At 39.9% G+C, this 20,651-nt stretch overlaps 2 protein-coding genes across 7 annotated transcripts in view; both read left to right on the top strand.

The window, feature by feature from the left end:
- Positions 1-20,651, top strand: part of LOC149051372 (replication factor C subunit 1-like) — a 106,458-nt gene that overhangs the window by 12,916 nt on the left and 72,891 nt on the right. The window lies entirely within an intron of this gene.
- Positions 934-13,193, top strand: LOC149051379 (uncharacterized). Its single transcript, XM_089183846.1, has 9 exons — positions 934-1,000; positions 1,212-1,277; positions 4,045-4,206; positions 4,446-4,523; positions 5,256-5,323; positions 5,800-6,832; positions 7,793-9,216; positions 9,937-11,898; positions 12,229-13,193. The coding sequence occupies exons 1-8, from the start codon at positions 934-936 to the stop codon at positions 11,893-11,895; spliced, it is 4,857 nt and encodes a 1,618-aa protein (XP_089039972.1). The 3' UTR covers positions 11,896-11,898; positions 12,229-13,193.

Here is a 20,651-nt window from a genome sequence, read left to right as displayed (position 1 = left end):
TCGCAAAAGATTCTCTTTTAATCAGCAATTCGTTCACAAATAATTTTTCAGTTTCATTTCGTTTTCAGTCTACTTCCTGCGCCAAATGCTCATTGCCCTGGCAGTGAATTCACTCGATGGCCTACAAGATTAAACGATGCAGGAGTTTGTGTGTTGCGCTCGGCTTTCAATTTGTTGTGGATGAAGTTTCTTGATAAAAAGAGTTTTGTTGAAAAGGACACTTTCCAGCGCCATCTTCTCAAGTCCCTCAAAATAACCTCGTATTCAGCGCCTTTTCTGAATTCGAAATGAAAAAATCGAGTACTTCCCCAACATAATTTGGAGAGGGACCAGCTCTTCTAGTTATTCTAAATTTCCTGGTTCCTTCAAAAAATAATTAATGAAGGAGTTTATTGACCAGAACTTATAATTCTGTTAGTAAAAAAAAGACTTTGTCCAGCAATTTTTCGATAGCTTTGAGGGACATTTTACACAAGCACTTTGTAGGAGAACAGGGTTGTTAAACGTGTTTCTTCACGCAATAGGCTCGTGGGGTGTTGGTAGAATTCGTGACGGTAACGCAAGCCCTCAAAGGTGTTTCGGTTTCGTTTGCTGCATAATTTTTGATCCATGCTTATCCATGCCTACCGGGTACAACTAGATTGTTTATTGCAACTCACGCTTTTTAATAAGGGACAGCCTTGAACGACGTTTCAATAGATGAGACTACGAAAACAAACGAACAAACAGACAATTGAAAAAACAAACATGACACAACCCGCAGAACTTGACTGTCACGCAATCACAATAGCGTAACGGAGGAAACTTTTTCTTTCTTATTCATCCTCTGTGATTAAGTATAAAATGTTTTCTCTGGGTTATTTTCATCTGAGTCTCCTCTTTTGATTTTAAACAATGTAGCGCAGTACAATCGACTCAATTTTATTTCTAGCTATGGCAGAGAGCAACCTCCCAACAACGGGAGAAGAACTGGAGGTGAAAAATGAGTTTCCAGCCACAGGTGAGAAAAAGCAACAGGGAAAGACTTCGTTGTGGTAATTTTGTACTGTTTGCTAATTAAGTATATCTTAATTCTGGTGCACAATTTTTTGGATCAATTCGACCCGAAGGTTTTAAGGAATCCACTAAATACGCCAGTATTAGAACGCTAGTTGTAATTGCACATAGTTGTGATCACTAGCAAAGTTGAAATATCTGCTCGGTAATTTCAGCGACAGAAGAAAGTCAAGTTACGTCAAGTCACGCTGAACTGGATGTATATAATGACCCTTTAAGAGGTGAGAAAACCATGTGAAATAAGATTGTTTAAAACACGCCCCAGTAAACTTTTTGTCACATTTACATCAAAATTTGCGTATGTTCTGTGAATAAGTTTTTGAAACAGCAAAGGATTGTTTCTTCAAATTCTAACGCTTTTACAAGTAAAATGAAAAACCAAAGGAAAAAAACAATTTACTGCTCGATCCGATCAGGTAAAATGCATAGACATCATTAATTATACTAAGCAATAAAGCGACAAATTTGAAGGCGACTTAGCTTTGAAGAGCCTTAAGTTAAAGAATGGGCCAAAATTGGCCAACTAGGCTTCGTAAAACTCAGAATTCTGAGTTTTAGAAGTGCTTATTTGTAAATGAACGCACAATGTTTTGGAGATTAACTATTTATCTAAAATTTACACCTAAAATTAACGATGTTTGCGCGGAAAAAGTATTATCCTTTTCGCACTTGAAATTATTCTAAATTTTGTCATTTTTAACTCGTGAATTGCGCGCATGCGCAAGAGCGAGTTATAGATGCGATGTGGGGAATGCCATTAGCTTGCTCGCTCGCTCGCTAGCTCGATTGGTCGATTCCTGTAAACTTTTTTTAGATTTTAGGCTTTTGAGTGCATTTGATAGTTTTTGGCGAGCAATAAACAGACGAAATGGCGACCTTTGTTGCTAAGAATAGTGGTGGGGTGAAAAAGAAGCCAATGATAATCTTAAAAGAGTTTTTTTTTTTCGTTTTAGTTTCAACTAGCGGCGCTAGTGACTGGCAGGCATGCAAGGATTCACACTGAAATAACAGAGCAACCTTCGTTTTTCTAAAATTGTAATTTACAATCCTTTAACTTGAAAACAATCCGAAGATTCATTGAAAATATCACTTACTGCGAAGCGCTCGGAGTTTACAGATGTTCAAAGGCTTTTTCTGTTATGGCGTGAGATTGAGGACAAAATTGATCATTACGTTTCGTCGCGTGTGTTTTTCCTGTGTGAAGCAACAAAAGATGCCGGCGACTGACGAAATAACAAGTTAACACGAAAATCAAATAACACCTAAACAAACAATTTTAGCTACCGATTTTCAGTGAATTTTTAAAGAACAATTTTCTTTTAAGTTTCAAGACAATTTGAAGATTCAACATACATACAACGTACTAAAATGCGAAAGTTACACACCACAAAATTGATAAATAGGCCTGAAATGAAATTCTATCTTGTTATTGATTATACGTTGCCTAGCACGTGACTTAAATCTACCCAGGCGGAGATCCAAAATGACGGTGGCAGGCTTGGCTTAGTTATATCACTCAAAACTCGTTCCCGTTTGTCTCATTTGATAAAAAGGGAATCGTTAATGTTTTCATTAAGACAGTTTTGCCTTGATTTTCTAATATTTGCAACGAAAGACAGTTAATTTTACTTTTCACCCACATTTACCTCCAACCTTTTCTTTTGAACCAGAAATAAAAGTGATAGACGTTTAAAACACATGACATCATCCACCTTGTCAAATGCAATAGCATGATCATTTCAATTGTAATGCCTTCTTATCCCAACGTTACTTTGTTTCTTTGCTACATTAGCGAACACTGAACTACTGCTCGTACTCTAGATATGACAATCAACCACAAAATTCCCTAAACCAGATAACATTAAACATAGTCTAAAAAATCATGTGTCAATTCACGAGTTTGCTCACAGAGCACTTTGATTTGTATAAAAGTCATTTTCGGTAAGAGGGAGCTGTTGGTACCCGTAGACCTGTCAAAGTCGAGTTTTGAAAAATTTGCAAACGGGTAACTTTTTGAGGCCGCCGAAAGGAAAGTATTTGCGCTAACACCTTCCTGTCCTTTACTGTTCAATACATGTTTGGCAGAAATTTTACGCAATTTGAGAATTCTACAGAGAAGAGGAGACATTTTGTCTCGGCCGTATGGCCTGTTTTGGTCTTCTAAATATTTGACGCCTCTTTAAACAGTTATGTCAATACCAAGCCCACGCTGTAAACCACCAGCCAACAAAATGTAGAACCGCTGACTTTTATAACAGGCAAAATGGCACTTCGTGGGAAAGTGATACTTTCCCAATCAAAAAACAGCAAAAACAAAAGACATGTTTTCCGGCGCTCTTTTATGAAGGATGGGCAAACCACGAACTCTTGTCACTCTCAGCACAATGTTTCTTTTGTTATCAGAACATTAAAAAATTTCAACCTTTTCCGCTCCTGGCTTTGCTTTGCTTTATGCATTTTTTCTCAGTAACTCATGGGATTTTATATTCTAACTTGATATTTTGGAACGTGTAACGCATATGTGAAAGGAACTTTGGAAACCCTCTCGACTTAAGTGTAAACCGAACAGACTTGATCCGGTTATAACCGAAGCTACAGCTAAAACTCCAAATAGCTTGCATATTTTAAAGCAAACAAATTGCACAGATAAACTGAAGGGCGATTGTAAAAGAAATTGAGTTGAAATAGTATCTCCTGGTGAAACTTGTAATATTTTGGAAAACGTAAGCCAGGTGTAAAAGGGGTTTGTGAAAGCCTTTCGACCCAAATGTAAACCGATAAACTTGAAATGGTAATAGCCAAGCTTCAGCCCAGACTCTCGACAGCTTGCACACAAACAAAATTTACAGATATTAAACTACTCTGATCTTTTGTTTTTCGTACCTCTACGCTCCTTTAACCTAAAAGTTCGTTTGGAAGTATAAAGTTGTAGTATGAAGTCGTATCACTCATTACTATATCATTAACACCAAAACTGTGTGCTTTCAGGGATAGCGAAAGTATGTCTCGAGGAAGGTAACAAAGAATACAGACAAGGAGAAGCTAATAACGCGATAAACTCCTACACGGAAGGACTTCAAGTGAACTGCAAAGATATACGGCTTAACGCCAAGCTTTATAGCAACAGGGCAACAGCTCATTTCCGTTTGGGTAAGAATTTCACATGTTGTGAAGCGTTACAAGATAACGGAATACACAATCTGCATCAAGAAAAGAAAAAATTGAGCAACTTCAGAATAGTAGCGTAAAAACATAAATCGCCCTGTAGCGGATGAAAATAAGCAAAGAAATGATCCTCGTTACATTTTAAGCAATTGTAATTTTTAAGGCTTCTTTGTTGCAATTGCGTGATTACCACTTTTTTAAACCTTCTTTTCGGAATCTCATAGCAAACTATCTGGAATGTCTCGATGATGCAACAGTTGCCGTTCAATTGGAACCCACTTTAATCAAGGCTATTAAGAAAGGTGGGTTTTTCAGACATAAGCCATCAACATTCTATTCTTTGATTTCGTCAAAAGAGAATTGTGTGGTTTGTGGCAGGTAACTGCACTCCAAGTGTCAATTGTATCTGGTGTGTCAACGTCTGTGATGTGGGTGAAAAGCATAAGAAAATGTCAACAAGCTCTCAAATACCGCTGCCTCGTTAGTTCACGTTGTAGAGCGCCAAGGGTCGAGGGTTCAAGCCCTAGACTGGACCATCACCCTGAGTCTTAAAATATCTGAGGACAATGTGCTGCCGCCTAAGCTGTGACATCTGCAAATGGTTTGATATTCTTGTCCCGGATATGGTTGGAAACCCGTAAGCCCCGTTTCCTGCATCTTCTCAGTCACTCTTAGCAGGGGACGTTACTAGACCCGGGCAGGAGGCACCTGAAGAATTCCTTTTCAAGAGTTAACTGCTCAATGCAGTCTGCCCGAAAACTTCCCGAAAAGTGCTGAAAAGCGCTAAAGTGCATATTGAAGTGAAGAATGCGCGAGATAAATTCATCGTTATCATCATCAATTGAAGCTTAATTGGTAGCCGCTTTATATTAGCTCCTTATTGTTCATTTTCAGTTCTTCTACAAGTTCAAATTTCCTTCATTATCACAATTTTTGTTCCCAGCTAACTGAGAAATTAAGTCCATTTTATTAATACGTTTATACCTTAACAGTGATAAATTACCTCGCACCACCAATTATTCTCTGCTTTTCAGGAGCCAGAGCTTGTGTCGAACTTTGCTGGTATAAAGAAGCAAGGAGCTGGTCACATATGGGATTGGCAGTATCCTTTAACGAATGTTTCAAACGTGATACGAGATGCAATGCGAATAATATTTCAAGAAAAATCAATATGTTCCAGGCAGATTCTTCTACACATAATGCAAGCGATGTTCTCTTATACTGCACTGAGCAGTTTAAAGAAGCTGAAATATTATTAACGAGTTCTTTCGATTATTCCACGAAACTTTACTTAAAATAAGAGGCCATGTTAACTAATCCAGAGTTACTGCTTAATGCCCCTCATTTTTTTCTTGAGACGAGCATCACCATAACGACCGAACTTAAACTAATAAATGCGCTTCAGAGCTAGTTAACAATCTCGAATAACTTGAAATCAAATCTCTTCAAGAAATCCAAGCTCAAATTTTCATTTCAATTTTACAGTTTATCCAATACCCTCATTATTATTAAAACACACATTTCCATTGCATTTTCGCAAATCCACCCATGATTTAGCTACCCTTGACACGCTTTAAGATTGAAAACAATAACGAACGTCTGCTTCAATTAATAAGGAAATCGAATGCTGAACTAAAAGTCAAAGCAAACACTTATGCCAGTCTCGGATGCACTTACCATAATGTTGGGCAGTTCAACACAGCAATCGAGTACCATCAACAATGTTTAGAAATTGCTAAAGAAGTGGGAGACAAAGCCGGAGAGGGAAGAAGTTATAACAATCTCGGAAACGCTTACCAAGGTCTAGGAGAGTTCAAAACAGCCATCAAGTACCATCAACAATGTCTACAAATTGCTAAAGAAGTGGGAGACAAGGCCGGAGAGGGAAGAGGTTATGGCAGTCTCGGCAACGCTTATCACAGTCTAGGAGAGGTCAAAACAGCAATGGAGTACCATCAACGTAGTCTAGAAATTACTAAAGAGGTAGGAGACAGGGCCGGAGAGGGAGCAGGTTATGCCAATCTCGGCAACGCTTATCGCAGTCTAGGAGAGGTCAAAACAGCGATCGAGTACCATCAACGTCATCTAGAAATTGCTAAGGAGGTGGGAGACAAGGCCGGAGAGGAAAGAGGTTATGGCAGTCTCGGCAACGCCTATCACAGTCTAGGAGAGTTCAAAACAGCCATCAAGTACCATCAAAATCATCTAGAAATTGCTAAAGAAGTGGGAGACAAGGCCGGAGAGGGAGCAAGTTATGGCAATCTCGGCAACACTTATTGCAGTCTAGAAGAGTTCAAAACAGCCATCCAGTACCATCAAGGTTATCTACAAATTGCTAAAGAAGTGGGAGACAAGGCCGGAGAAGGTACAGGTTGTGGCAATCTTGGCAACGCTTATCGCAGTCTAGGAGAGTTCAAAACAGCCATGAAGTACTATCAACGTCATCTAGAAATTGCTAAAGAAATGGGAGACAAGGCCGGAGAGGGAGCAGGTTATGGCAATCTCGGCAACGCTTATTACAGTCTACGAAAGTTCAAAACAGCTATCAAGTACTATCAACGTCAGCTAGAAATTGCTAAAGAAGTGGGAGACAAGGCCGGAGAGGGAGCAAGTTATAGCAGTCTCGGCAACGCTTATAACAGTCTAGGAGAGGTCAAAACAGCCATCAAGAACCATCAACAATGTCTACAAATTGCTAAAGAAGTGGGAGACAAGGCCGGAGAGGGAACAAGTTACGGCAATCTCGGCAACGCTTATTACAGTCTAGGAGAGGTCAAAACAGCCATCAAGTACTATCAACGTCATCTGGAAATTGCTAAAGAAGTGGGTGACAAGGCCGGAGAGGTAGCAAGTTATGGCAGTCTCGGCAACGCTTATCGCAGTCTAGGAGAGGTCAAAACAGCCATCAAGTACTATCAACGTCATCTAGAAATTGCTCAAGAAGTGCGAGACAAGGCCGGAGAGGGAGCAGGTTATGGCAATCTCGGCAACGCTTATTACAGTCTAGGAGAGGTCAAAACAGCCATCAAGTATCATCAACAATGTCTAGAAATTGCTAAAGAAGTGGGAGACAAGGCCGGAGAGGGAACAGGTTATGGCAATCTCGGCAACGCTTATTACAGTCTAGGAGAGGTCAAAACAGCCATCAAGTACTATCAACGTCATCTAGAAGTTGCTCAAGAAGTGGGAGACAAGGCCGGAGAGGGAGCAGGTTATGGCAATCTCGGCAACGCTTATTACAGTCTAGGAGAGTTCAAAACAGCCATCAAGTACTATCAACGTCATCTAGAAATTGCTCAAGAAGTGCGAGACAAGGCCGGAGAGGGAGCAGGTTATGGCAATCTCGGCAACGCTTATTACAGTCTAGGAGGGTTCAAATCAGCTATCAAGTACTATCAACGTCATCTAGAAACTGCTAAAGAAGTGGGAGACAAGGCCAGAGAGAGAGCAAGTTATGGCAATCTCGGCAACGCTTATTACAGTCTAGGAGAGGTCAAAACAGCCATCAAGAACCATCAACAATGTCTACAAATTGCTAAAGAAGAGGGAGACAAGGCCGAAGAGGGAGCAGGTTATGGCAATCTCGGCAACGCTTATCACAGTCTAGGAGAGTTCAAAAGAGCCATCAAGTACTATCAACGTCATCTAGAAATTGCTCAAGAAGTGAAAGACAAGGCCGGAGAGGGAGCAGGTTATAGCAATCTCGGCAACGCTTACTGCAGTCTAGGAGAGTTCAAAACAGCCATTAAGTACCATCAACGTTATCTAGAAATTGCTAAAGAAGTGGGAGACAAGGCCGGAGAAGGTACAGGTTTTGGCAATCTCGGCAACGCTTATCTCAGTCTAGGAGAGTTCAAAACAGCCATGAAGTACTATCAACGTCATCTAGAAATTGCTAATGAAGTGGGAGACAAGGCCGGAGAGGGAGCAGGTTATGGCAATCTCGGCAACGCTTATTACAATCTAGGAGAGTTCAAAACAGCCATCAAGTACTATCAATGTCATCTAGAAATTGCTCAAGAAGTGGGAGACAAGGCCGGAGAGGGACCAAGTTATGGCAATCTCGGCAACGCTTATTACAGTCTAGGAGAGGTCAAAACAGCCATCAAGTACTATCAACGTCATCTAGAAATTGCTAAAGAGGTGGGAGACAAGGCCGGAGAGGGAGCAAGCTATGGCAATCTCGGCAAGGCTTATCACAGTCTAGGAGAGTTCAAAACAGCCATCAAGTACCATCAACGTCATCTAGAAATTGCTAAAGAAGTGGGAGACAAGGCCGGAGAGGGAGAAAGTTATGGCAATCTCGGCAACGCTTATCACAGTCTAGGAGAGGTCAAAACAGCGATAAAGTACCATCAACGTCTTCTAGAAATTTCTAAAGAAGTGGGAGACAAGGCCAGAGAGGGAGCAAGTTATGGCAATCTCGGCAACGCTTATGACAGTCTAGGAGAGTTCAAAACAGCTATCAAGTACTATCAACGTCATCTAGAAATTGCTAAAGAAGTGGGAGACAAGGCCGTAGAGGGAAGAAGTTATGGCAATCTGGGCAACGCTTATCAAGGTCTAGGAGAGTTCAAAACAGCCATCAAGTACCATCAACGTCATCTAGAAATTGCTAAAGAAGTGGGAGACAAGGCCGGAGAGGGAAACAGTTATGGAAATCTCGGCATCGCTTATTACAGTCTAGGAGAGTTCAAAACAGCTATCAAGTACTATCAACGTCATCTAGAAATTGCTAAAGAAGTGGGAGACAAGGCCGTAGAGGGAAGAAGTTATGCCAATCTCGGCAACGCTTATCACAGTCTAGGAGAGGTCAAAACAGCCATCAAGTACCATCAACGTCATCTAGAAATTGCTAAAGAAGTGGGAGACAAGGCCAGAGAGGGAAGAAGTTATGGCAATCTGGGCAACGCTTATCAAGGTCTAGGAGAGTTCAAAACAGCCATCAAGTACCATCAACGTCATCTAGAAATTGCTAAAGAAGTGGGAGACAAGGCCGGAGAGGGAAACAGTTATGGAAATCTCGGCATCGCTTATGACAGTCTAGGAGAGTTCAAAACAGCCATCAAGTACCATCAATGTGATCTAGAAATTGCTAAAGAAGCGGGTGATAAGGCTGGAGAGGGAAGAGGTTATGGCAATCTCGGCAACGCTTATCGCAGTCTAGGAGAGTTCAAAACAGCCATCAAGTACCATGAACGTCATCTAGAAATTGCTAAAGAAGTGGGAGACAAGGCCGGAGAGGGAAACAGTTATGGAAATCTCGGCAACGCTTATTACAGTCTAGGAGAGGTCAAAACAGCCATCAAGTGCCATCAACGTCGTCTAATAATTGCTAAAGAAGTGGGTGACAAGGCTGGAGAGGGAAGAGGTTATTGCAATCTCGGCAACGCTTATCAAGGTTTAGGAGAGGTCAAAACAGCCATCAAGTACTATCAACTTGATCTAGAAATTGCTAAAGAAGTGGGAGACAAGGCCGGAGAGGGAAGAAGTTATGGCAATCTCGGCAACGCTTATCTCATTCTAGGAAAGGTCAAAGAAGCAATGGAGTGCCATCAACGTAATCTAGAAATTGCTAAAGAAGTGGGAGACAAGGCCGTAGAGGGAGCAAGCTATGGCAATCTAGGCAACGGTTATCACAGTCTAGGAGAATTCAAAAAAGCCATCAAGTACCATGAACGTCATCTAGAAATGGCTAAAGAAGTGGGAGACAAGGCCGGAGAGGGAAACAGTTATGGAAATCTCGGCAACGCTTATGACAGTCTAGGAGAGTTCAAAACAGCCATCAAGAACCATCAACGTCATCTAGAAATTGCTAAAGAAGTGGGAGACAAGGCCGGAGAGGGAGCAAGTTATTGCAATCTCGGCAACGCTTACCGCAGTCTAAGAAACTTTAAAAAAGCCATCGAGTACCATCAATGTCATCTAGAAATTGTTAAAGAAGTAGGAGATAGGGCCGGAGAGGGAGCAAGTTATGGCTGCCTCGGCAACGCTTATCAAGGTCTACGACAGTTCAAAACAGCAATGGAGTACCATCAACGTAGTCTAAAAATTGCTCAAGAAGTGGGAGACAATGCCGGAGAGGAAGCAAGTTATGGCAATCTCGGCAACGCTTATCAATGTCTAGGAGATTTCGAAACAGCCATCAGGTATTATCAACGTACTCTAGAAATTGCTCAAGAAGTGGGAAGGAAGTCCGTAGAGGCGTGCTCACTCTATTCCCTCGGAAACAGTTTTGAGTGCCAAGGAAATCTTATGAGAGCCTTTGACTGTTATTATTCGAGTGTAGAATTGTATGATGATATTAGGGCCAGTCTTGAACTCAACGATCAGTGGAAGATTTGTTATCGTAATCAGCACCAAGTAGCATACAAAGGTTTGTGGCGTATAAATGTCAGTCGAGGTCAACTTGTGAAGGCTCTTCTTGCCGTAGAGAAAGGACGTGCTCAAGCTCTGAGAGATCTCATGGTCACAAGATATCAGCCTGGAGATTCTTCAACGCCCAGCGCATCCCACATTTCTCTGAGGTGGGTTCCACTGAGCACAGTTTTCATAACTATTAATGGACCATGCGTTTACTTCTGGGTTTGCCTCAGTGAAAATAATATCCAGATGAGAGAAGTACACGTGAACAGTTACAAGTATGAGCATGAGTTGAAATTTTTCATCCAGCTACTGAACGGAACTGCTCTTAAGGAGATCGGCGCAAGAGATACTGTTACCATCGAAAATCCTCCGCTAGACTCGCGGACAGAAGAGGAAATGGCCAATGATGTGATCCGAGTTGATGTCAGGCACTCCCAATCAAGTGCTTTAAAGAAGCTGCATAACATCATCGTTACTCCTATTGCTGACCTGATCGAAGGCAACGACGAGATCACATTCGTTCCTGAGGGGCCATTTTGCCTTGTACCTTATGCAGCGTTGCAAGACTCCAACTCATCATATCTAAGTGATTCTTTCAGAATTCGTGTGCTTCCCTCTCTGACCACCTTGCAACTAATTCATGATTGTCCAGCTGACTTTCACATGAAGACTGGTGCATTGCTTGTCGGCGACCCATGTTTCAAACATCTCATCTATGAGAAAACACTTTTGGTGCAACTTCCAGGAGCAAGGAAAGAAGTGGAGATGATCGGACGTATCCTCAATGTCTCCCCTCTCACTAGAGAAATGGCAACAAAAGATGAAGTGTTAAAACGAATATCATCAGTGGCCTTAGTTCATATAGCAGCGCACGGCAAAATGGAAACTGGAGAAGTTATCCTGGCACCAAACGCCACGAGAGAAAACCCTCAGCCGCAAGAGAAAGACTATCTACTGACGATGAAAGATGTGATAGAAGCTGGGTTGCGAGCACGTTTGGTTGTACTTAGCTGCTGTCACACTGCTCGTGGGGAGATCATGGCCGAGGGTGTGGTCGGCATGGCGCGTGCACTTTTGGGTGCCGGTGCCAGATCTGTTGTGGTAACCTTGTGGGCGATTGGCGACGAGGGAACCCTGGAGTTCATGAGTTTCTTCTACGATGCACTTGCCAAAGGCAAGAAGGCCAGTGAAGCTCTCAATCAGGCCATGAAGTGTATGAGAAAAATTGAAAAGTTTAAGGAGGTTTGGCACTGGGCACCATTTGTACTTATTGGTGACGACGTCAACCTGGATTTCAAAGAGATTTAAAAGGTGGATCAAGTAATAATTCTGTTGATACATTCTATTCAATACAAAGTTACATTAAATCATAATTTTTGCTCATATACGAGCAGTGATACTTGCGTGTTAGTTTCCTTTCAGTTGGGTTACGAATTTATTTTTCTCTCTGCAAACTGAGATGCAGTACAATCAAGTGGACACGTTTACGATGATAACATTCTTTTTTGGAAACATGATAGGAGTAAAATAGCAAATCTGTTTTAAAACAATCCTGTTGTGCAATGTATCGTTTCATGTGCTGAGAAATATTTCATGGCAACTCAACTATCCTCCCTAAACTGAGATTCTTTTATGTTTCAGTTAAGGCAGTGAGCATTGGAATCCCAGGGAGTTTTCGGATACCTACAAATGCTGATATTTGGACCAGAAACCTGTAAGCTACCGATGAAACCTTGGTCAAGAACCAAAAGACGGCCAAAGTCAAGTTTAACAAGAGAACAGATTTCCATTGATTCAAAAGTTGCCTTTTTGCTTGTCTGAACTGCTTTTACGAGCTTAATCTTTGATATCCTTCTCAAACTACTGTTTGTTTGTTTTTTTTCATATGATGTCTTAAAATTATCGTGACTAGGTATGTGAGAAGTTATTTTTAATGTAAGTATTTTCTACTGAGAGGATTTGGGCGTTACATTTACGTCGAAGTTGAAAACGTTTTCCAGAGTTTTTTACAGACTTTTTCTCAATCAGTTTAGTCTCATGAGTGATATGAAGCTATTACAGCTATGTGCGTGTGTAGAGAATTTCCATAGGAATTGGAGAATAATCAGTTGTTCGATTGCTCGATTATCTTTGTCTATGTCAGATGGAAATTGTGAGGAACTTTTCGAGGATTTATATTCAGTCATTGGTACTTAAAGTTAGTTTCTGCCGATTAGAATTTGGTTTATCTGGGCTTAAAATGAAAGATTTTGGCCGTAATGGCAAGGATTAAGTCTTGGTATTAGTTAATTTTCTGAGATTTCTCCTTTAATTTTGAATGAGATAAATTGTGTTATTTTTACAAGCAGAACGATGCATTTTAAGTATATTGTTTAATCTAATCGCCCAAAGGCAAAACGAGAACTTTTATTTTATCATTTTAGTTATGGTTTACAAAGCATTGAAGGAAGCTCAGAATGAGCTGGAAAGTTGGAACCAAATGATTTTATTTAGTTTCTCCGATTAGATTGTTTACCCATTATCTAAGTACAATAAACTAACATTTAAATGTCAAACAACGAAACAAGTCGCTTGATATTTTGTTAGAATGGAAGAGGAAATCATTAACAAAGGAAGGAAAATTGCTGCATCAACCTGCATAAGCCATTTCTTGTCGTTTGAAATAGTATTCGCTTAATAACTTTTGCCCATTTCTTTGAATAAGTTTACTGAATGAGAGATAAACTTCGATATTTTCTGACTCTATAACTGCTAATATCGATCACTAGCAAGCGTTTCTTAGGATGTCACACGACGCACTTTAGCACGTTATGTGACAGATATGAAGTTTTGTCACATCTTTTCTTTTGGAGTAGAGAGCGCAAATATGTCTTATTCGCTCAACCTTTTGCCATTTCCTTGCCATTTCCTTGGATAGAGTTATTAAATGAGATATATATGAGGAGGGCCGACCGAGGAGAACTTTTCACGGCTAACGGTTAAAATTGTGGCCATTTTTCTGCTGCAGTTAACCCAGAATAACACAAAATAACACATTGTAGAAAGGAAAGATTTTTAAGGTTGACTTTTTCTACAACTAAGGGTTAAAATTGTTCAATTCTTTACGCCTGACAGATAGTTTTTTGACCGATATACTGCGAACGGTTAACCCCATGGAGACCCTCGACTAGGTGGCATGCAAGATGTGAAACAATAACGTTTTAAGAAAGTGACATTTGCAACTCGAATTAAGAGTGCTGGTTTTTGAGGAGTGAGGAAAACCGGGAAAAACAAGCCGTGGAAAAATCCCGGAAGTAAGGATCGACCTGGGAGAGAGCGTGGGGAGAGCGTTGTCGCTACGCATTCCTGTTATTTTCAATCTGAGATGCTTAATGAAGCTAACGCGAGATATTCACCGTAGTGAGGGCGAGCAAGGATAAATTTCCTTCACCCTTTAAAGACCTTGAGCCGGATCCAAAAAGTAAGGAAGCCCTCATGTTTTGACTGCATTGCAGATCTAAAAAACTGCGACAACGTAAATGTTTCAGCAGAACATCTCTACTGACGATAGCATATATTACAATCATTTTCAAAAAAGAGCCATGGGAAGAGGGGAAGGGTGGGTCGAGGTTCCGTTTCTCCCCCGGGTTGGGAGTGTAAACGGCTACGTGGTTAGACGACGGGTTCTCAAGAATCTTAGAACTAAGATTTCAGAAGGTAAGAATAAGAATCTCCCCAAGTAATTGCTGGACTTAGACTTCTTTCGTCTTCCTAGATTTTCTCTTCGTGCTTCATAACTGTACTCCATCTACCCACCTTACAGCGGTTTTTTATAATATACCACACAGGTGGATAGAGCTCTTCGCGTGGGCTGATTGGCTAATTTGGAATTCATAGTGGAACCTGTATTAAGCGGTCGATTGTCAAATTCCCGAATTTTTTTCCTCTTATGTATTGTCACTTTCACCACTTTTCAGCGGTGGTCTCTATTAAGCGGTTGTTGTCATCCTTGACTGAGTCCCATCGGCCTGTTCGGGTTGTATGGTACGGTCACCTAGGGAGGAATCACTCGAATAAAACGACGAACTGTCTCTGAAGTAAAAATTTATTCCATATTTGTCTCCAAAATCAATGTTAGTATTTAGAGTTCAGATGTCCTTAACGAATTGCAGATTATCTTTCTTCCATAGGACTGTTTGTATCTGACAAATATTATACAAGAAAATTACACAAGAAAAATCATTTAATGGTTAATTACCAAGAGGTCTGATTGTTAGAATTCTTATCTATTGTTCTTTTTTTTACGCTGTACCATCATTTTATGGATGTTATTTGATACATTTTTTACATAAACTCGACATAAAATAAATGATGAATTATCGTATTAATTAAATGTTGTTTTCTTGTCTTTTGTCGTTGACCTGTATTAAACGGTGATAACACTCAGTGATAACACACAGTCATGTATATTTTACTGATTAAAACAGAGGAATTTTTTTTTCTGGTACCTCATGTCGAGTGCTGGACTGCTGTGCAGGTAAAGGGGGTAAGTTTCTAAAGAAACTGGGGTGCTGCATCAGTGGGAGAGTATAACAGTGTAATTTTGTATTATTAACTGAGTTGATAATGGAAATTGGCCACTGTAAAGAGTTTAAAAGCTGACGTTTCAAGTGTTAGCCCTTCATCACAGCTGTTGGAGGAATTGTGGGTTGTGTGTGTATTTATATGAAGAAAATGGAGGCACACTATTGGTGGGAATATGGTGAGGAGAAAACAAGAATAAATTAGCTGAATGTAAAGCGTTCGTTGATACTGTGGGGATGAAAAGTGCCAATCTGAAAGACAAATCTTTGTTCTGGAGTTTTGCAGCCCTTCGAACTGCCTCACTGGAGGGAAAGAGATTAAGGAGATTAGATTGTCTAGCAACCAGTTTGGATGTGCTCGTGTCATTTCTTTCTACATCGTGAAGGCATTCTTGCTGTGCAGGTAGTTGAGGGTTGAAGCCTCAGACTGCAAAAACACTCAGGGGTTTTAAAATAACTAAGGAGAATGCACTGCCTTTGCTGTAACATCTGAAAATGGTTAGACGTTCTGGTCTTCTCAGCTAAGGATGATAAACCATAGGCCCCATACTCTCCTACATCTTCTCTGAACAGGTTATAAGCAGGGTACATTAACCCTTTAACTCCCAGAAATGATTAACAGGTAACTTCTCCCTATAATATCCTTACATTATCCAGCAAACAGGTGATGAGAATACCCAGACTTCTCAGGTAGAAGATGTTTTCTTGAACTAACAGGAAAGTTCTAATAACTAATGAATATGCAATTGTGCAGCAGCTAGAGGGGGAATTAAATAATAATCAGATCTTGAGAGTTAAAGAGTAAAAGAACTCACAGACTTCAACAAAGAGTAAAGAATGTGGCTCCCAGTGTGGTCATCTGGCCTTGTTTTTATTTATGGAGGCCCACATTTAAACTTACTTTAAAGCCGAACTGAGCCAGCCTGCATAAATATTCCAAATAAATACATAAATAAATAACTCAATATCAAGTTCACTCCCCTATCGCAAATGGAGGTTAGGTGCCCAATGGGCCCAGGAGCTGCAACCACACCCCATGGCGCTAGAACACCCGACTGGCCTACCCAATCTTTTTCCAAGCCCCCTCTGAGCACCCATCACACTAAAGACAGATGGCTCAGTGGAGGAAAACATAAATAAATAGACGAATGAATGAATAAAACAAATAAATAGAAATAAACCTGGCAGTTAGGGTTGGGGAGAAGGAAATACCAAGAATCGCTACCCTCAAGAAAAACAATGCCACGCTATAGAACAGCGAACACCACACAGGCACATGGTAGAATAATGCATGCACTGATAAGGTATACCGCTAAACGAGGACGGCCCCAGGGCCCCAATGATCACAGCACTGCTGTATTTAACTCTGTAGAATGCAACAAATGCTGCACAGACGCTAACAGCTAGCTCAAACGCGAACCGAATACTTGAAATGCTACTAACCATAATTGCTCCTAGTCGTTAAATATATTAAATTCCATTTATCTGTATTTAATTTTTTTCATAAACTAATTCTGCCCCATGGCAACTGAGTTGATTTACTCAACTCAGTTGCAATTTGCTAAAATAAATTCAAGCAAAAGTATCAAAACTGCAAAAAAATTCGATCAAAACCGAAAACCGCATGCAAAACCGTCAAAACCTATAAATGTTCACATCTCAGTTCTCAAAACCCTAATCGATCCCATACAGTGTTGACAAGTGGAGCATACAGAGGTTTTGCGGCTATTCGAGATCAGTGGAGGCGCATAATGGCCGCTTATCGGGATGGAAGAGAAACCGGAATCCAAATCGAAAAATCCGAAAACCACATTGGAGATCAAATCCGAAGCTCAGTAGACAAGTATTTTTGACGAAAATCGGAAACCAAATGCTAAAAGACAGAAAATCCGTAAACCTCAGTGAACACCGAATCCCAAAAAACCGAAATGTTTTGGCACAAAAACCAATCTAAAAAAAACTGAAAATTCCAATGCCCTGGCCCCTCAAGGATGAATAGGACAGTTTAGTCCACAAATCACACAAATGATAACACAAAAACCATTATTATTGCTGAAACCTCAACGAAAGCTTTTTTTTAATTTTTTTTATTTTTTTATTTTTCAATCAGAAGCATGCTGCAAAACAACTTTAGTCACGCGATATTTTTCAGGGAAGGTGTCATGTCACGCAATCAAATTTTTCATCGACTAAGAACATCGATGCTTGACACTTTGTAATTGGGGGCTGTCCTGGTGTACCGGTACACGAGGGAATTCCTTTTGTTTTCATAACCATATATGGAGTTATGACGCAGTTCGTTAATGTTTCCTTCCTTTGTGTACCGGTACACGAGGACACAACCTAAAATTGCACAGCTGCAGCCTCACAGAATGTGAGGCTTGCAAATTTCACGCCGTAATTTGAATATTTTTCAGTAAACAATCAATACACCTCGAAGAGACTACAGTGCAACGAAACAAACCACAAGAAACCAAATCGCAGAACAAGCTTGCATGAATCTACAGCGCATTCGTGAAAATATCGACATCAACAACAGAGTACGTACTCCTGAGAAGTGTCCTCCGCGGATCTATTTGCCATTTTCAAAGCAATCCATTGAGTCAACTGCATGTGATTCAACCTCCCTCGTCTGACAGCTCCTTTTATAAGAGGAACTCTATTTGGTTCGGCGAACTCGCATTAGATTATGGTTATCTTCTGACCTATTGCCTCTCTCGGAAAATTAGCGGAAGAGAAATAGCAGGAGTCTGGAAGCTAGCTAGTTTGGTGACCGCTGACTGAAGTACAGGAGATTTTCAAAGATGGCGCGAAATGTCGAAGAGTGATGTGAACACATCAATATACTAAAATGGTTTGTTAGTCGTTTTCGTTCTCAGTGGTAGTCTTTTAACCGGTGTTTCAATTATAATTACATATTTTTCTACAGGATATTCGATCGTTCTTCAGCCCTACTGGAAAGACAGCGAAGCAAGGCGCTTCGAAAGTAGAAAATTAGCACGGGAAAGATTCCAGAGTGAAGTCTTTATCGAAACAAGATGTAGGAAAGAGCCGAACGAAAACCAAGGTAAGTAATGGATAATGTAGCATTTGAGAGAGAAAGATATTTGTGTTATCAGGGAATTCGACTTCAGAGGTGACGGAATAAAGATCTGCCCATATCACAGCCCCTGTCTGACTGAATCGATCATCATGTGTATCTACATATACACGGGTCCAATTCACATTCCCATCTATCTTCTCTGGGGGAAGGGGGGGGGACACCTTATTTCGCCAAAATTGGTATTTATTGCCATACATGGTAAAATTTCCTTTGTCATGAATCTTTTATTTAGCACATGGTAAGGTAAATTTTACAACATGTTTTAACCAAGAGTTTCATTCCACTACATATTATTTTATCTAACCAGAGGTATCTTTCTGGACTGGAATATGAGAAATGGTGTGGTACTGTGTGTTAACTAACTTTGTAGGTATAATTTTCAATAGTCTGAGTATGTCAGGGTAGCTGAGTGAGGCTGATAAGTTACAATGTTTTGCCTTTTTCTTTTTTATCCTAAACAGGGTTGTAAAATGAAGTTTTTGTATTCATCCTTTACCTTCTAAGATCTGTTTGCTAATTCTCCCTTCTAGTTGCTACAAATTTCCTTGTACATTTGTTATAGGAATTTGTTCTTAGAAGTTACATGTTAATCACATCTGGGAGTTTAAGGGTTAAACAGCATGATGTGATACACTGCCACCTAAATTTCACTCAAGTTAGAAATATCTTGGACATTAGCATTCCCTACAAATTTGTTCAAACTGCAGCTTCCTAAGTATGCAGAGCAGTTGCAGTATGCAATACTTGTGAGTATTTAATGATTTTGACAAGTACTACATGTAGTTAATCTTTCATTTACTCAGACTGAAGGGAAAATAAAATTGTTGATTAACTTGAAAGGTGATTGATAAAGAAACCTTGAGACTTCACCTAAACCAGACTATTAAATTTTTTTTCACAAGCTTGGCATCTTCCCTTGATTTTTTGAGCTGGTAGAAAAAAGATGTTGTGTAAGAAAGTTGTGCTCCAAGGAACAACACCCCCCTCCCCCCCCCCCCCTTGATCTTATCCAGTTGTTATTGTTAGGTCCAAAGAAATGAATTTATTTCACATTTGTGCAAATAAAAATATGTAATTGTTAATTTTCTGGGCAGAGTTTATCAAGCAGTGAAGATGATGACATTACCCAGAAGCAAAAACCAAAAGAAAATCAGAAGAGAAAGAAGAAAGTAAAAAACATTATTGACTCAGGTAATGTTTTGTGGAGAACATGCAGAGATTTTGAGGCTCTACACATACAGTTACACCTCTGTATTTGTCTGAATGGCTTTAATGTAAGTTCAGCAGTTGTACATACTATAATTATATGTATGACATCACAATTATATCCTGACCTCATTTCTGAATTAGTCTTACATCTCTGTTAGATTCTGATGAAGATCCTCAAAACTGAGGTATGCGAATTTTTTCTTGAGTTTGGTTCCATTTTATACAGTTGTAGTTAAACTCTTTGACCCTAATTTCAAGTGTCAAGGAATTGATCACCAACTATAAAAGCTCTTGATTATTAAACAAATTCTCCTTGTCAGCACCATAAAAAATGCATAGAGAACAGTATGGAGAATATGGATATATATTTTTATGTGACTGAGTTCTACAAAAGAGTTCAGGGGACTCTCCTTATTTATGAAGTGAGAGGGCTGGATAGGAAAATATTCAGTGTGAGGTGAGCTTGGGGTAAGATGCGTTTTTTTTTTTGTTTTGTTTTTTTTTTTACGTCAGGTGACCTTTAACCTTGCTTATGTACATGTATTAGCTTGCAAAAGGAAACAAAGCCACTCTCTTTATCCAGGCTTGAGCACACTTACCATTAGACCAGTCTGCCCTAAATAGGATCTGAATATTACAGCACTTAAGTTATACTTTGATGTTGTTCCTACAGATGAGGAAGAAGTTGTGCCCAGGAAATTAAAAACGTTTGCCTAACAGACAGACAATGTAGCTTCTAAAGAGGTCCAGCAAGTTAAAGAGAGGTATCTTTCATCATTCTCTTTCATTATATTTGACATTTCAGTACCAGACCATGGTGTTCATTTAGAACATAAGATATTGCTCTGGAGAAGCATCTGGCGTCTTCTAAAATTATCCAACTAAATTTTATTTTTTGTCTGTTTGTTTGTTTTTTTGCTCTCTTCCATCAGGCATTGAGAATGTTAGATCTGTCATAGGACACTGCTCTTATGCTAATACATTTAACCTTTTGACTGTGAAGAGTGACCAGCATCTAATTTCTCTTTACAATATTCCCCCTGAATCAAACATTAACATGCATTGCTTTTTTTGTTGAAAGTAGGTTATTTAAATGGTCTTCTTTCACTGGAGCTTCTTTTTGGTGAAAGATGATTCATAAAAATTTACTGCACATTGTGTTTGCTTTTCCAGTTTCTCCAAAATTTCAA

Source organism: Pocillopora damicornis, chromosome 1, assembly GCF_964200805.1.
Source record: "Pocillopora damicornis chromosome 1, jaPocDami1.2, whole genome shotgun sequence".
Classification (NCBI taxonomy): Eukaryota; Metazoa; Cnidaria; class Anthozoa; order Scleractinia; family Pocilloporidae; genus Pocillopora; species Pocillopora damicornis.
Note: the sequence above shows the minus strand (reverse complement) of the source record. Positions and strands in the feature narration are given on the sequence as shown.

What these genes read in the sequence shown, in the direction of transcription:
- LOC149051379 (XM_089183846.1), top strand. Translation starts at nt 934, where the DNA reads ATGGCAGAGAGCAACCTCCCAACAACGGGAGAAGAACTGGAGGTGAAA. An exon ending in AAATGAGTTTCCAGCCACAG is followed by an intron (nt 1,001 to 1,211) that starts GTGAGAAAAAGC and finishes CGGTAATTTCAG; the next exon opens with CGACAGAAGAAAGTCAAGTT. An exon ending in GGTCACATATGGGATTGGCA is followed by an intron (nt 5,324 to 5,799) that starts GTATCCTTTAAC and finishes ACACGCTTTAAG; the next exon opens with ATTGAAAACAATAACGAACG.